The following is a 17,179-nucleotide window of genomic DNA, read 5'->3' as shown; positions in this document are numbered from 1 at the left end:
GCGCCTGCATGCTTCGGGGAAAACGCAGAATTTCCTGTTTCTCCACCCAGGTTGCTTGCCTCCCTAACTGCATTTCCATTCTCTGCACTTTCAGCCTGGCATACCTTTCTGCCTAGTTACTCGCAGTCCCCCTCTCCCCTCCATTCGCGGAGCGCTTCTAGCACTGTGCTTCCTTAAAGCACCAACTGCCTTGAGTCTCCACAGAAGTTACTGCTCATCTCACTCTTCTTCAACACTACCCCCTCCTTACCTTTCTGTATTCGGAGCACAAGGCTACCTCAGTTGAAGAAGAACAATATTCTAAAGGCTCCACAGAGAGAGTCCCTGTAACATTGCAAGTGGGAAAGCAACTTTGCAAACCTTATTTGAACCAGGGTTGGTTAGCTCGTCCAGCAGCAGGTGCATCCAATCATTTCATTCTGTTATTTTATTTTGGTTCTTTTTAAAATTCACTCACTGCCGAAGGCCCATCTACTAATTCCTGATGTTTGTGTTTTTCTTTGTCCCTTTCTCTGGGACTTTACATTTTTCTGATTTGCAGTCTTCCCACTTAAATACACTAAATAGTCACTCTCTTGCACGGGTATGTGCACACGCACATGCACGCACACATTCCCTGGCATGTTGCATTCTTCTTGACCAGTTTTCTAGCGGATCTAATAATCCTTCCTTATGACTTAGACAGATGTACCTGAAGACCTTTGAAGAGGAGCAGACGGGACTGTGATTGAAACATCCCCCTGAATCACAGCTTAGCTTCCAAATGAATAGGAACCTGATAACAGTGAGCCTAGGGAGAGCAGTTGGGAAGTAAGAACTTGCGTCTTTAAATCTATTTTATTTTTGAGCTATAAAGATGAACATATATATTTAGAATAATGGAGTTTAAATCATTTTTAATGTCCCCCATATAGCTGAAGAATCATATCAGCACATGATGGGAAAAGCCCATAGTTATAAGCATTTCTTGTCCAAAGGAATGTAATTGCATACTTTATTGGTATTCTGTCTTTAACATCTGAAGGCTGAAAACAGAGCTTCCAGTGAGTGCTTTGCGGGTTCTAAATACCCCACAAATATTATAGAGAACGAGACAGCAGAGCCAACTTAAACTGCTAGGACTTACGGGGGCTGCAGAGGGAGCTGAGCAGTTAAGAACACTAACTGCTTTTGTAGAAGACCTGGGTTTGGTTCCCAGCACCCACGTGGTGATCCACAACCACCCTGAACTCCAGTTCCAGGGGCCTGGGTATTCTTCTGACCTCGCGGGCACCAGACATGCATGTGGTGCACATCGTATAACTGCAAACAAAGCACTCACACACATAAAGCAACGCTCTAAAACAATGGAACCATAGCTACAGTGTTAATTTACAAATACGGCTACAGGTTCCAGGAAGCACAGGACACATGTCATAGGTCTTTTTTTTTTGTTTGTTTGTTTGTTTTTTTTGTTTTTTTGATGTTGAGTTTATGAAACTGTATAAAGTATGAACACATCGGCTTGTTTCTTAGTTTGGAATTCCTCAACTGCTGTGGAGTCCTCTTATGGCCTTGCGTTTACTGTAGAAGTCACTGCATTCCAGGAGCGCAGACCGTTGTTCTGCACCGCTACAGTGGATAGCATTTTCTCCTGGTCATCAGGAAACCTTTCCCAGACTCCGCAGGAAGGGTGTGGCTGCTTCTGACTAGACAGCAGTCACCGAACAGTTGTCTTTTAAAAGCTGTGATAAAGATTCCCGGTAACAATCGTGTTTGAGTTAACACAGTCGTTACTTACAAACTCGCAGCTAAGGCATAGAGATTGCTATATGAGGAACATGGACAGCGAGTCTTACACCACTCACCAGGAGTTAAGAACGGCTGTTTGGGAATGGCCACTTTCTGTCCTCATATATGCTTCATACTTATTGGCTTATTGTAAAAAGTAATTTAAAGATACAAGCAAACAACCCTGTAAGAGGTGTACAGGACAGGGTGTACAAGTTCTTGAGCACAGGATCCTCCATCCCCATGGGGTCAGGGGCACGTCATCCTCCCAGCCCTCGCCTTCCTGGAAGCCCTCAACCTCAGATACTTGCCTTTTTATAAAGATTTCATGAAGGAGGGCAGGTTGAATCATTGACCTATGGTGATGAACTCAACCTTCAGCCCCTTTTGCCTCCACGAGACCCTTCCAAGCCATTCCTTGATTTCCCCAGCCTCCTTACCCCATGAAATATTTATCAGTCGTGCCTCTAAAAATCACTTTGTTCATAAAAGTTTGATCTGGTTGGAAACAGTGTTCACTTCCTTTATTCCTCTGAAATTATTTGAAGGACCTAGGTCAAATGTCTTAACAAAATATATTTTAATTATTCTAGTGCTGGAAGAAATTACAAGGACTACAGGAGCTGTGAACCAGGATCTGCAGTCAGATGGTCGTCTGGACTTTAAGCCTAAGGGGTCCATCTGTGGTCCGGTGCCCCCTCCCTGACACAAGCGTTTGTCGTTGGGTGATAATGCCCGGGGTAGAGTTGGGTTGTACCTCCTGCACCTCTAAAATGTCGGTTACCTCACAGCAGAGTTAGTTGTGTGGTGGCTGCACCTGCACATAATTTGGTCCGAGTAAGGCACGACGTTCTCCCATCTCTCCTTATACTAGGGTGAGTGAGGCCATTGCCCAGGGGAACTCAGACCCAGCAGCGATGTTCACAGTGATGCTCCCCCCATCGGGAACACACAGTGATGCTCCCCCCATCGGGAACACACAGTGATGCTCCCCCCATCGGGAACACACAGTGATGCTCTCCCCATCGGGGACACACAGTGATGCTCTCCCCATCGGGGACACACAGTGATGCTCTCCCCATCGGGGACACACAGTGATGCTCTCCCCATCGGGGACACACAGTGATGCTCTCCCCATCGGGAACACACAGTGATGCTCTCCCCATCGGGAACACACTGCTCACCAAGACTCCACTCACAAAACAAAGGCGCTGTGAATGCGTGCCCAGCACCTGGAGTTGGCACGCTCGGAACACTACCATTATATTTTGTCCCAACAACCAGTGTCTTTTTCTAAGCATTTCACCACCAGGGCTTACACTGACGTAAGAACGTGCCTGCTGGATGGTGCATGTAACGGCAATTGTTGTCTCAGTAGGAAGGAGGTGAGCTACTGTAGACCAAGGTGCGAGTCAGAGAGCTCACTGGTACAGCGGAAGCCAAATGGACTGGGAAAGCTAACCCACGAGTGACTAAACGGTCACAGTCCTTGCACAGGACCTGGCTACGTTACCTGGATCTGCTTCTTGTCTGTCTCCTGCTTGCTTCTCTTCAGGTGTGTGCTTTCATTCAGCAAACACGACTAAGCACCTGCCGGTGTCGGCTCTGGACTATGAGGACGCCTCCTCCAATGTCAGACAGAAGGAAAAAGTGTCCTTTATGTTTTTACCTCATAACTTACTTGCTTAATTCAGGGCAACAACATGTGGCAATGTTCTGATTATTTACCCATTTGAGTACTGTTTGTGTCTTTGGTCCTTTGAAAGAAATTTTCTTAGGGTAGAGCATTGTTTTCTCTATTCTGCACAGGGTTCAGAAAGCAGTAGAATTTCAGTAAATGTTTTCTGAGTGAATGACTGGATCTTTGTAGCTGCTTAGTGAATGCTGTCCTGTGAATAAATCCTCTGACAAACTCTTGTGAGTATGGTCGTGGTGCATGCTTCCAAATGCTGTCCTGAATGGGAAAAGGAGGAATGAGAGAGAGAGAGAGAGAGAGAGAGAGAGAGAGAGAGAGAGAGAGAGAGAGAGAGAGAGTCAGTCCAAGAGACACACACAGAAACAGAAAGGGACCATGAGAAAGAGAGAGACAGAGAGACAAAGAGATACACACACACACACACACACACACACACACACACACACAGAGCAGGAGAGTGGGAGAGAGAATAAAACAAGAAGAGATTGATTTTGAAGGAGAGAAGGAAAAAGTGGCATGAGTTTAAAGTGAGAGCAAAAACTGAAGGAAAGAGGAGTGGGAGGAGGGGGGAGAAGGGGGAAGAGGAGGGGAGGAGGAGGGAAAGGAAGTGGTTAGGAGAGACGAGAAGGATGGAGAGGAAGAAGAAGAGGAGGAGATATGCTTCTGTCAGACAGGGTAGTACCAGTGCTTATCTGAGAACTTGTTAGGAATCCACGTTATAGGGCCCTACCACAGCCCTAGGGATCTGTAATGCAGTGGGTGGAGGAACCCGTTTGTTTAAGAGATCCTCTGTGTTATTCTGTGAGGAAGAGCCAGTCAAACTCCAGCAGCAGTTTGGATTGTCCCCTAAGAAACCCTCAGCCAAAATTTCGTTATTAGGCGAGTTAATGTTAACGCGTCCCTCTTAATTTCTCTTAAATGTCACCGACCTCTCTGTTTCTGAGAGGTGACAGAGACTACTTAGGGGTTCTTGAACAATTTTAGAATTCATAAATTGGTTACCTTTATAACAAATATCAGGCATGCCTTGAATTTTGTAACATCTCATGCAGAATAAAATGTGGGTCTACAGAAAAAGTCTTGGAAACTCAGCCTACTGTAACATCAAATGTTAGGCGCAGGACCAAGACAAGTCTGACACCGTTCCTTCTAGGAAGAAGTTTTTTCCTAGTATTAGGTGTCCAACCCAGGACGCTGCACGTGCATGACAAGTGTTCTGTCTCCCATTTATGCTCTAACCCTGTTTTACTTTTCTTTCTTTCCTTCCTTCCTTCCTTCCTTCCTTCCTTCCTTCCTTCCTTCTTTCTTTCTTTCTTTCTTTCTTTCTTTCTTTCCTTCTTTCTTTCTTTCCTCCCTCCCTCTCTCCTTCCTTCCTTTGTTTTTTCATCAGAGGCTTGCCAAGTTGCCTTGATAGCCTCGAACTTGCGCCATAGCTCAAGAAGAAGGCTTTGAATTTACATCTGTTTGCCCTGGCTTCTGACTAGAGTAAATGAGCTCACTAGGTTTGCTAGAAGTGCACATGTGTGTGTTTGTATGTGTGCAAGTGTATTCATGTGTATGTTTATGTACATGCATGTGTGTGTGCATGTGCTTGTACATGTGCATGTGTGTGCTTGTGTGTATGCATGTGTGTTCATGTGTATGTGTTTGTATATGTGTATGTGTGTACATGTGTATGTGCATGTGTGTTCACATGATGATTCATACGGGTTCTATGGTTCGTGACCATTGGTCACTCTAATTCCAGGAGATCTGATATCTTCTTCTGGTCTCTGTGGGCACCAGGCACCCATGTGGTACACATATACACATGTGAGCAAAACTGTCCTACACATTAAAGAAATAGATGCAAAACAATTTGTAAAAAGGAAAAGCTAAACAAATGAGCAAAGAAACAAAGCATTTACCTTCCTTAGAGACTTAACGATTGGAAACCAAAGACACTTCAAATATTCTATGGGCCACATTGTGCACTGGATCTCTGAATTCTTCAGACATTACAAAGAAGAGGCTTATAAACGTGAGCAATGTAGGTGACATTTGGCCTTTACAACAGGATATTAGCATTGTTTTAAAAGTCAAAATAAGAAGGCAATACTGAGAAAAAGCAAATCTGTTCCTTGTTTACAAAAGTCTTCAAAAAAAAAATCTTGATTTTTGACTCCAAAAAGAAAAAAAAAATCAAAAGATAGAACCAAGATCTTCCTTCATTCTGCTTGCTTATCTCTAATTCAACATAGCTTCCTTACCCCACCCTTCCCTGTTGGGTGAGGCAGACACCGGCATCTCCCAGACCTCTGAGCGCTGGGCTGACAGTGATCAAAGCAGAAGATCAAAGGCCCTTATTATCATGACTTCCACAAATGTAACGTCAAAACTATCAGCCAGATTACGGAGCCCTTGAAGGAGGGCTGTTCTTCATTACCTCCTCCGCATCCCCAGGTCATGGTGATCGGAGCTCTCATATATTGACAGAATAAACTTTTATATTCTTCCACTAAACAAGGGCTTGGCAAAGAATTCTATGCAAATCTTCCAAATAACATCCTCGCTCATCCCGGTACCAAATTAGAACTCTCAGCATTCAAGACTCTAGTACCTAGCCCCCAGCCTTAGAAGAAATTGACATGCACGAAGCTATTGTCTATAGGGGTGGACCGCTGTAAGAGCTGGTGCTTCTCAACCATCAGGAGACACGCCTGAAATTGCTGCCCGTACCCCGGAGATCAGGACCCTCAGCCAAGAACTCATTTGCTGAATTCTGTCCAAAGCTCTGCTCTCTTCCCTCGTCACACCACCCCGCACCTCCAATCTCGCTGAGAGGAGAACGAACAGGAACGTCCACAGGCACAGGCCCAGACAGCAGGCATCTAGCAAGGATACACAAACAGCTTGCCCATTGGCCCAGATCTACGAGGGATCTGAAACAAGAGAGCCCTGGCTCCCAGGCAGAAGGTCCCGCAGTAGGAGGTGCTCGTCCGCACCTGCTCAGTTCTGTGTTCCCTTCAAGTGCAGGAGAAATGGAAACAGATGGTTACTTTAGTCACGGCTTCCTAGAATCCATGGTCTCTCTCCTTCCAGGACTTTTCACCAGATCTCAGGGAAGGCATTTCACAGCTGTTGTTCTGCGCCTGGAATCAGAGGGCGCTGTAAACTGCAGCTGGGGTATGCGGTAGAGACTTAAAGATCTTAGCTCTTCTCACGGTGTCTTTTATCTTATCTTCACACTTTCAGCAGCCAGTTCTGACTTTTGGCTTCGCTGACTTTTTTTTTTTTTCTTTTGCAAATTCATCTCATTTCTTTCCTATTGTGGCTGCCAATCTCTCCTCCCCTTCTTCCACCCAGCCTCTCCAAACCCCACTGGCTGTCACCACAGTTCCTGAAGGAGATGCATCTTGGGATGTCTGAGCCACTGGCCTAGCTGTAATCCAGTAGCTTCCTGGGAAGGCCGCTCTCTGAAAGTCTGCCCGGCAAACTTCTTGGCTGATTTCTTTGTATTTTAAAAATGATTATTTTGAAAGAATCGCACATTAACTGGTGAGCTGTGAGACTTACACACAGGGTTTCTACAACCTTCTCACTGTCTCTGTCTTCTTCCCCTCTCTGCGGATACAATAAATGTGCAGGAACTGTCTCAGACTAGGCTGTGGGCAGTCCAAATTAAGTTTGCAATCTTAATAAAGTCACTAAGTTAAGGAACTTGAAAAATTAATACAAAACTTAAAGCCACAGTCCGCATTTCAGTTTTGTTAATGGCCCCTGCACCTTACTTTTAGTGTGCCCTGTTTTCTTTGTAGTTAGAGGACCCTGCATTGCATTGAATTGCCAACTGTCTTTATTGCCTTAAATTTGGAACACCCTTGGGTTTGATGAGATGGACTTTACTGATTCATGTTCTTTGAACGATTCCAGCAGTTTTTCTGTAACATCTGCCTCCCACCCCCCACCCCTCCCCCATAGTCAACTTCCTTGCTAATGGATTCAGGTTCTCCGGCCCCAGCAGGTTCTGGAACAAGCTGATTATTCAATTATCTCCTGATCACTAACCCAGCTTCATATCAGAATCGCTGATTGAGGAGATCTGAAGTGGAATCTTACAGCTGTAGCTTTAAAAGCCCTGCAGGTGATTCTGGAACAGAGCAACCAGGGCTGAGGGTCACAGACTTTCTGAATATTTGACACAGTTTGGCTTCTCTGTTGATCTTAGTTTCCTTTTCTTTTGAGATTCTTCTTCTCCTGCATTGGCCCTCGCTTTCAGTGTATCTCATCTGCCCAGAGAGAGAGGAGAGAGAGAGAGAGAGAGAGAGAGAGACAGAGACAGAGACACAGAGACACAGAGACACAGAGACACAGAGAGAGTCAGACACAGAGAGACACAAAGAGACAGAGACACACAGAGAGAGACAGAGAGAGGCAGAGAGAGACAGAGACAGAGATAGACACACAGAGAGGAAGAGACAGACAGACAGAAAGAGAGAGAGATAGAGAGAGACAGGGAGACAGAGAGAGAGAAGGAGCGTCTGTGTCTTTGTATATGTAGTGTGTATGTGTGTCTGTGTATCTCTGAGTGTGTGTGAAAGAATCCTTGAACTATTAAGGCTGGAGGGGTCAGGCAAATTTTAAACTCAGCTGTGCTATTAACAGATGGCCATCCACTTTAACTGAATAACCAAGAAGCTGCATGTTGGAATTTGGATTGGATGACGCTGACTATAAGGTAGGGACTTAGAAACAAATGTTAATAACACAACAATATTACTTCCTGCTTTTTAAACACCTCAACACCAGAGCTGGGACGATGGCTCTGCTGCTCAAACCATGCTCTGGTTTTCCAGAGGGCTGGAGTTTGGTTCCCAGGTTGGGTGGCTCACAACTGCTCATAATTCCAAATCCGGGAGGATCAGATACCTGTGGTCTCTGAGAGCACCTGCCCACATGTGAATACACCTCGCCTCCCCCTACATGCATACTTAAAAAAAATAAACATTAAAATAATCTTATCAGTCCCATGGTTTATGGTATCTGATTGCATTCCTAATACGAAGTCTAAGTGTCATACAGAACCTCTGAAGATGGGTTTGTCCCAGAGCCTCTGGGACAGTGGTTCTCAACCTGTGGGTTGAGACCCCCTCTGGGGTAAAAAACAAAACAAAACAAAATCGACCTTTTTCAGGAGTCCCCCAAGAGCATCAGAAAACATAGATATTTACATTGCAATTCATAACAATAGCACAATATTACAGTCAAGAAATATCAGTGAAATAAATTTAATGCGTGGTCAACACAACATGAAGAGCTGTGTTAATGGGTCACAGCATTGGGAAGGTTGAGAACTGCTGCTCCAGGCAGTGGCAATGCCATCTAAGTCCAGTTAGCCTACACCACAGGTATCCCCCTGCATCCTAAGCGACCCAGTAAAGGAGGTTTGCAGCCTTCACCACTGGGCTGATAGGGCATTTTCTCCACTTTCCTCCTCACTTATTTGGAGACTCACACTGGGCTATGATCTCTTTGAAGGCCAAATGGGAGGAAATGCAGAACTGTGAAAGCTTAGCCCAGCACCACAATGGCTATTCACGAACTAAGGAAATGCAGCTCCTCCCCGGGCCAGCACAAGGGTGGGGTGGGAGAGGAAGCAGGCTGCGAACCTCTAGGCAAGATTTATAGATAGTGGCATCAGAACCAGCCAGCAAGGTTGCTTTTATGCACAGTCAGCACTTTATCCCTTGCAGAGCATTTTCACAGAATGTGCTGGCTCATCTGGGCTCCTCAACCCTCTTCAGCCAGGGTAGGAATGACAAAACGAAGACTACAAAGAAGCCAAGATTATCGAATGTTCATCTGTATACATGGCTGGGGTACCAAGGTGATTTCTTTAATCAGATTTTTATTGTCATAGCCTTGTGAGGCAGGTGAATACCCATAATGATCTCCGTTTCGAAGAAGGAAGTGTGACGAATAGAAACAATGGCAACTTAAACTAAGTTTCTTCGACACCAAAGACCTAGTTCTTTATGTTTGCATCATGGCCTGTTAATTTTCTTAACATCTAGAGTTGGAGGTTGAGGAAGAGACGAGGGTTAGGATTAGCTACGAGCTATGAGAGCAAGTCCTGGTCCAAGCCTACAACCTTCCACAGTCAAACCCATCACATCAGCAAGGGAGGGGATGGGAAAAGTGGGAAAGGTTAAGAGAAGAAACACTGCATTCTCGAAGCGAGTGGAGGATTATTTTGTATGATTATTGAAGACTGAGAGCTGTAGTTCAAATATGTCTTCCTTGGCTTTTGCCTTGAAGTTGCAGTATGCTAGAGAGTGTGGTGACTGAGTGTGTGTGTGTGTGTGTGTGTGTGTGTGTGTGTGTGTGTGTGTGGTGTGTGTGGTGTGTGTGGTGTGTGTGTGGTGTGTGGTGTGTGTGTGTGTGTGTGTGGTGTGTGGTGTGTGTGTGTGGTGTGTGTGTGGTGTGTGTGTGTGTGTGTGTGTGTGTGTGTGTGTGTGGTGTGTGTGTGTGTGTGTGTGTGGTGTGGTGTGTGGTGTGTGTGTGTGTGTGGTGTGTGTGTGGTGTGTGTGTGTGTGTGTGTGTGGTGTGTGTGTGTGTGTGTGTGTGTGTGTGGTGTGGTGTGTGGTGTGTGTGTGTGTGTGTGTGTGTGTGTGTGTGTGTGTACACTCTTGTTTTCCTCCTTTGAGCAAGTCCTTGGATTTTAGCCTCTGTATATCTCAGCTAGATGTGTGCAAAACAGAGCTGGTAATGACATCCGTGGTGCTGATGTGATTTGACTCAGTATCTTGTTTAATGGCCATGGATGGATTCATCCCAACAACATGTATATTCGTTTGCAATGTGATTTTGCAGATGTTTTCACCAAGAAGCAGAGTCTATTGCCCTATGCCTTGACTCTGGGTTGGTTCCTAGCTTGTTTTAATCCCCAAATGTGGCAAAAGTAGCATTGTGTGACTCTGGAGCCCATACCTCTAGAATCCCCCAGCCTTTACCTTTGGCCTTTTATGAAGCTGGACTAACTTCCCATCATGAAAGGGAAGCTGGTATTGTTTACTGGAGGATGCGAGGTCATGAGGTGAGCCTAGATGGCCGGCTTAGAGCCAATGTCGAATGCTAGTCATGCAAATGAGCTGAGAGTGGATCTTCCAGCTCTGCTGACTCCCCAAGCTCAATGCAGCATTGAGACAGGCATGAATTAGTAGAGGAACCACCGGTCTGATCAAATCTACTGCAGTCCACCCCAGCCCAGTCCACCCCAGCCCAGTCCACCCCAGCCCAGTCCACGCCAGCCCAGTCCACTCCAGCCCAGTCCACAGCCCAGTCCACTCCAGCCCAGTCCACTCCAGCCCAGTCCACCCCAGGTCAGTCCATTCCATCCCAGTCCACTCCAGACTAGTTCACTCCAGCTCAGTCCACTCCAGCCCAGTCCACTCCAGACCAGTCCACTCCAGACCAGTCCACTCCAGCCCAGTCCACTCCAGCCCAGTCCACTCTAGACCAGTCCACTCCAGCCCAGTCCACTCCAGACCAGTCCACTCCAGACCAGTCCACTCCAGACCAATCCACTCCAGACCAGTCTACCGTAATCTGGTCCACTCCGGACCAGTCCAGTCTAGACAAGTTCACGACAGACCAGTTCATTCCAGACCAGTCCACTTTAATCTGGCCCACTCCAGACCAGTCTAATCTGGACCAGTCTGCTCTAGACCAGTCCACTCCATTCTATCCCACTTCATCCACATCGTTGCTCTTACCTGCATTCAGTTTTGTTCTGCTCCAGCCCATCCCCCAAACCTCGATTTCCTTTTTCCCACAAGTTTAAGCATTTTGTTCAGGTGTTTTTGCCAAATACAGACAGTCACAAAAACCCATCTTCACTCAAAGATAACCGCCCCCCCAGGCTCAATTAAAAACATCTCAATCTAAAATCTTCACAAGCCAGATGTTATGTAATACAGAAAAAAAAAATCCAAGAGAGATTTAAATAGAATTTCAAACCTTTGAGCTCAACTGTTTGACTCTCATATTCTTCCCGTGCTCTTTGTCAAAGTTACTCTCAAAGGGCATGGGCTTTGAATTGTGACTTGTGTTACTTTTCAAAGTATCCAACTCCAGTTGTTTAAGATGAATGCATGTAAAGTGTTTCTCCTTTAAGTCAAGTTTGGTCAGAAGGCTGGCCACATTGGAGTGCAGGATTCTGAAAGCTGCACTTGAGAAGCTGTCTTTGGAGAACGCATGGTTTTTCTACTCTGACTTCCCAGGGCACAGCCAATATTTTGCATGAACTTCAAGACAGCCAGAAGGTAAACTACTGGTCATGTTGGGCGCCTTGTCTAGGAGCTCAGACAAACACTGGAGTGGGAAATGAGATTCAAAAAACCAAAACCCAAACCAAACCAAACCAAACCAAACCGAAACAACAACAACAACAACAATAACAACAACAACAACAGCAACAGCAACAACAACCCTTCCTGTCTGTCATGATCCAAGGCTGTAAACACTGATGGCTGATCCTGTGAGCTCTGTCATACAGTCCGATCTACCCAACAAAGCTCTCCTGCTGTTGTTCAAAAGATCATAGGTAGGCGATACTCAGGGATGTCGATGGACAGGTGCTTGGCTTTATCTTCCCAATCCATCACAGTGACTCTGGAGCTGCCACTGCTTCGTGATTCTTGCCCCATAGAGCGTAATGAGTTTCGAAATGCAGAATTCTGGCCTCAACTTCTATTTATTTCTTTTCAGACTACATTTAAGACCATGAACCCCGACCTTAGTTCACAAAAATGCCGATCTAGAAGGGTACAGGTATGGCCCGGCAAGCTCAATTTTCTCCATCTGATCAGGAGCCAGAGAGTTCATAGATTTTCTCATTATGCCCAATACGTTTATGCACAATTTGCAAGTGAGACACAAAGTGACCAATTTCTAAAGGCGCAGTAGAACTTTGAACAAAGCAAGTCTTTTCAAGGGAAGGGCTTTCTGTGACCACTCACAACCCTATCACCCCCTCTCCTTTTACCTCTGCAGTGGTGCTAGAGAACGGTGGAGTAGTCGATGGACTCCAGGATGTGTCTGTAGTTCCAGCCGTGTGCAGCCTGGGGAGATCTCTCTTGCTGCTGCTCTGACTGTAGGGCTCTGCAGTGCTCCCAAGGGTCTCGGCAGTGCTCCTGAGGGTCTCTGTAGTGCTCCCGAGGGTCTCGGCAGTGCTCCCGAGGAATGTCTCTGTGATATTGCTAATGTGGTCTGGGTTATACGAGATGGTGTTAGAAGTAGTGGGGATCTGGGGGGCAGCTGAGTTTCTAGTAATCCGCACCGAGACTTCTGTACCCAGGCCAGCTGAGAAGAGAGGACAGTGAGAAAAAAAAATCATTCTCATGTTTTATGAATTTTATGTGAATCCTTCACACAAAATGATCTTATTTTGAAATAGGTATCATAAGGCTCGGACTGATCTAGAACCTGCTCTGTAGCCAGAGGACACTGAACTCCTGACCAACCTGCTTCCACTTCCTAAGTATTGAGGCTATATGTGTGGACCACCATGCCTGGTGTATACAGTGTTAGGTCTCAGACCCAAGGCATGACGCAGGCTAGGCTAGGCAGCCACATTCCCAGTACCACATAAAAAACAGTTTTTATGAAGGAAGTAAAGACCCTGTAATAAGGGGCAGGGGGTAGATTTAGTTTGTAAGAAAGCCAAGAACCCCTCAGTGAATGACAATATCTATTTGCCCTGTCCAACTTACCCAGCCTTCATTTGTCAATTTTATATGTGGAGGCAGAGTTATGAACACGTCTATATGAAGAGGCCAGGACAGCTGAGAAGCATAGAAGACAGAGTTCGAGTTGATTCTATGAATTCCTAGATCACTGACTTGGTCTCAGGAGTGGTCCATGGGTCTCCAGAGATCTACCCAGACTCCTGAGCTGATGGTACTTACTAAGCTGTGCTGTGGGTGGACAGTCACAGCTTTCACTAGCTTCTCAAACTAGCGTGTTAGTTCCTGTGTGGTTAATAGCATTTATTTCTTTAACCATAATGTAAACATTTATGATGGGGACACTTGTGTTTTTAATTTAACTAATATATAAAAACATAAAATTATATATTAATGGGGTATTGTTGATGTTTAGATTCCCGCATACCTTGTATGATGATTAAATCAGATTAACATTTACTTCCTCCAACATCTTTTTCAGATTTTATGGGACAAATATTTAGAATCATTTTTCTAGTTTTGATATATCCGGTACATTCCTTATTACCGCTGACTGTCAAATACCACATCAGAATGTCTCGCTCTTGTCTAACCATAACATAGTGTCTATTGGTGGGGAGTGTTTTTAATTCTGTGAGTCTTCAATTATGTTGAATTTTCTCCTCTGCCTCTCTCTCCTCATTCCTTCTCTTTTTCCTTCTTTTTTGTTTTGTTCTTTTTCTCTTACTTGTTTCTATCCTTCCTTTCTTCCTTTTTTGTTTCTTATTTATTTATTTATTTATTTATTTATTTATTTATTTATTTATTTATTTATTTATTTATACGGGGTTTCTCTGTGTAGTCCTGACTGTCCTGGAACTCCCTTTGTAGACCAGGCTGGCCTCAAACTCAGAGATCTGCCTGCCTCTGCTGGGTTTTAAAGGCATGTACTAAGTTACAAATCTTTTGAAAGAACAGCTACTGTTTAGGATATATGATCCAGCCGGCTGAATTTTCCAAAACAAACAAGCACAAAAACATTGTTTCACCTCACCATGATCAAAAACTGTGTTCTTCTTATGTCTGTGACCTGCTCCCAGGTGCCCCCACTGCTGGGCTTTAAGTCATTGTGTAGCAATATGTTAGGGCACCTCTACACAAGACAAGGGATTGGAAAATCCGGCAAAGGACTGGCCAACATGGTATGCTTGGATATTTCACTGGCTTTGGAGATGTTGAGTTGCCAGGAATGCAAGCCCAGAAAATCCTGTCGAATAGGGTATCTGTAACTCTGAGGACTGTGGGCCTTAAGACTTCTCTACTTGCTCATTTAAATCAAATAAATGTTTATTAGGCAGCTACTATGTGCCAACGTTAAGAGGGCTTAAAGAAGCTGACTTTCTAGTCAGCCTTATTTGTCCCTCTTTTGAGCTCCATTTCTTCCCATTCTAGTTTTACCTGACTAGTACATGTCACACACCAATGCGTGTGAGTGAGAGCGGCTACTGAACAAAAAATGTTTGTGGCTGAAAAGATCCGTGTATGACTTAAAGGGATATAAACAGATATTCTCACAACTGTTATTAAAGTAACCATGGCAATTAAGAATTCTTTCCTTGAGATGCAAAGGGCTGTGCAGAGGGCTTTGTACACAGGTTTATTATATATTATAAAAATTATATATTATTATTATTATATATTATATGTCATAGAAAATAATATATAATTAAATGTATATTATATAAATAAATTTATATATAAATATTATATATAATATATTATATGTCTTGTATACCATAATGCCTCTTACAAGTATACTTAAATTTTATCTGAAATTCAAATGTAAGTGGTCATCCATGGGTATTGTCTGCAACTTTCCTTTGATGCCTATTAAATCTCCACTTTGCTAGCTCTCTGGATGCAACTTCAGCTGTTAATTTGTTTCTTTTCATATCCTTTAATGCTGTGACTGCCTCGGGCCAGGGTTACACACTGCACACAGGCCAGAGGTAACCTCAAGGAGCTCCCTCAGAACGGATACCTGAGGCTTCTTCACAGCTATCTTGGGAACAGTCTTACTTTTTCAGGTTTGAGTTCTGAGTTTAGAGTCTATGTTTCCTTCAGCAGGCATCTGCCTTGGTAAGGATGTAGAGTCAGTGGCAGTCAGCGTCTCTGTCACTTTCTGTTTCAGCCAGTGCTGACTCTCTAAGTTAAGGACCACGGGAAACAGTTTTAGTTCCCAGAACTTGTTACACAGTAAGGACGGGTTAAAGTAAGAAGGAGTTACGAGCCCAATCAAGCTTCCAAATACCTAGTATGCAGTTCCGTTCTTTCTCTGCCAGGCTGTGCTTCCTTTACTGAGAAAATAGTTGGTGAGTTTTTATCATAAGAACTTGAAAAAAAATTAGTCAACTCAGTGTATGAAGCTAGACTCTCCCAAAGTTGGATAAGTGATCAAAACGCTCTGGAGACATGTTCTGCAAATAGCACTGAAGATGTTATCATTGGGTACAGCTTTTGGCTTTTATATGGAGAAAGAACTCAGTCTTCTGCAATTGTCTTTAATCATCCTCAGGTATTTTTAAAAAATACCTTAGGCCAAACTTATGTATTATCCATTTAGGTCACCTCTTTTGCTTTGTCAAAGAAATATTTAAATCTAATATCTCCTAATTTCGTGTCTGTATGTCTAACTGGTATGATTTAAAAGCTAGAGGAGTTTTAGCCTGAGTGATCAGTTCCCATGTTTTGTGGATTTTAAATCAGTAGTTTGTAAAGAGAATTGGTGTTGGAGCCACCTTTAAAGCTGGCTTGTCTTAGCCTTCCTCTAGAAACTGTGATTCACTGGATTTAGTGTGGGTCCTAGGCTCTGCACTTGTAACATATTCCCTGGGTGATTCTCATCTACAGCTTTAGCCACATACCTACTGTGAGTCAAAATGGAGTCCTGTCTCTAGTTCTCGAATGCTTCCTCTCTCTGTCACTGTCTCTCTGTGTCACTGTCTCTCTCTCTTTCTCTCTCTCTCTGTGTCTCTGTCTCTCTCTCTTTCTCACTGTCTCTGTCTCTCACTGTCTCTGTCTCTCTGTGTCTCTGTCTCTGTCTCTCTCTCTTTCTCACTGTCTCTGTCTCTCTCTGTGTCTCTGTTTCTGTCTCTCTCCCTCCTCCCCTCCCTTTCTTTTACTTTCCAAGTTCTGGGATGAAAACTATCAAGTGTGATAATTTCTTATGCGTGTACTGGAGGTTTATTAAATAGATAGGAAGAAAGAAAATCCTTGTTATAAATATACAAGGCTCTCAAAGTAAGATCGTTTTTCTATTACTAACCTCTTTCTTGGAATAGACATTTGAAGTGTGCTAAAAATAGTTGACCTTTAGGTGTTTGGGTGTCTATAATATCTTCTAATATTCTATAGAAGTCTGTAGCCATTTCCCAATTGGTGTAGGAGGGAGATGTTATGCCGGTGGCAAGGAAAAGTTCTTACACAATGGAACAATATGTTAAAGCTATTTTTAACATTTTATTGTGCCATTGCTACTGCATTGTTCTCACATTACAGTCAAATTCTTCTTAGAACACAATTAAGAGTAGTGGGGCACCCTGTGTTCCATTTTTGCCCTGAGACTGTTAATAGTTCTTTGTTAGGGCAAGTTCACCTGTAAGATGATATTTTGTGTGTTGACTGCTCCAGGTCAAGACCATTCTTTGAAAACCTTCCCAAAGGGCAACAAAGTAACTAGACTCAGAAATAATCACTAACTGAGGTAATATTTTTTGAACAACAATAAGGACAGTAAACAAATTAGCTCCTTGTCTTGATCTGATACAAATAATATTCATGTTGAATGTTGAATGACGTGTTGAAAAGAGTAACTTGTATTAGAGGCATTTTGTCCTAAGAACTTTTAGTTGTATTAGTCCTTCTACTTTGGAGAGAATTGTCAAAGATAAAGAAATATAATGAATGTGTCTATTAAGAGTGAGTAAATTGTGCAAAAGAGCTAACAATA

At 43.9% G+C, this 17,179-nt stretch overlaps 1 protein-coding gene across 1 annotated transcript in view; it reads right to left on the bottom strand.

Annotated features, from left to right (window-relative positions):
- Nucleotides 1–17,179, bottom strand: part of Ptprb (protein tyrosine phosphatase receptor type B) — a 101,696-nt gene that overhangs the window by 79,691 nt on the left and 4,826 nt on the right. Inside the window, exon 3 of the mRNA XM_032912622.1 lies at nt 12,492–12,808. Within this exon, the coding sequence (XP_032768513.1) occupies nt 12,492–12,808 (317 nt within the window). The remainder of the gene's footprint in view (nt 1–12,491; nt 12,809–17,179) is intronic.

Source organism: Rattus rattus, chromosome 1 (genome assembly GCF_011064425.1).
Source record: "Rattus rattus isolate New Zealand chromosome 1, Rrattus_CSIRO_v1, whole genome shotgun sequence".
In the NCBI taxonomy this organism is placed as follows: Eukaryota; Metazoa; Chordata; class Mammalia; order Rodentia; family Muridae; genus Rattus; species Rattus rattus.
This window is presented reverse-complemented; position numbering and strand designations above follow the sequence as displayed.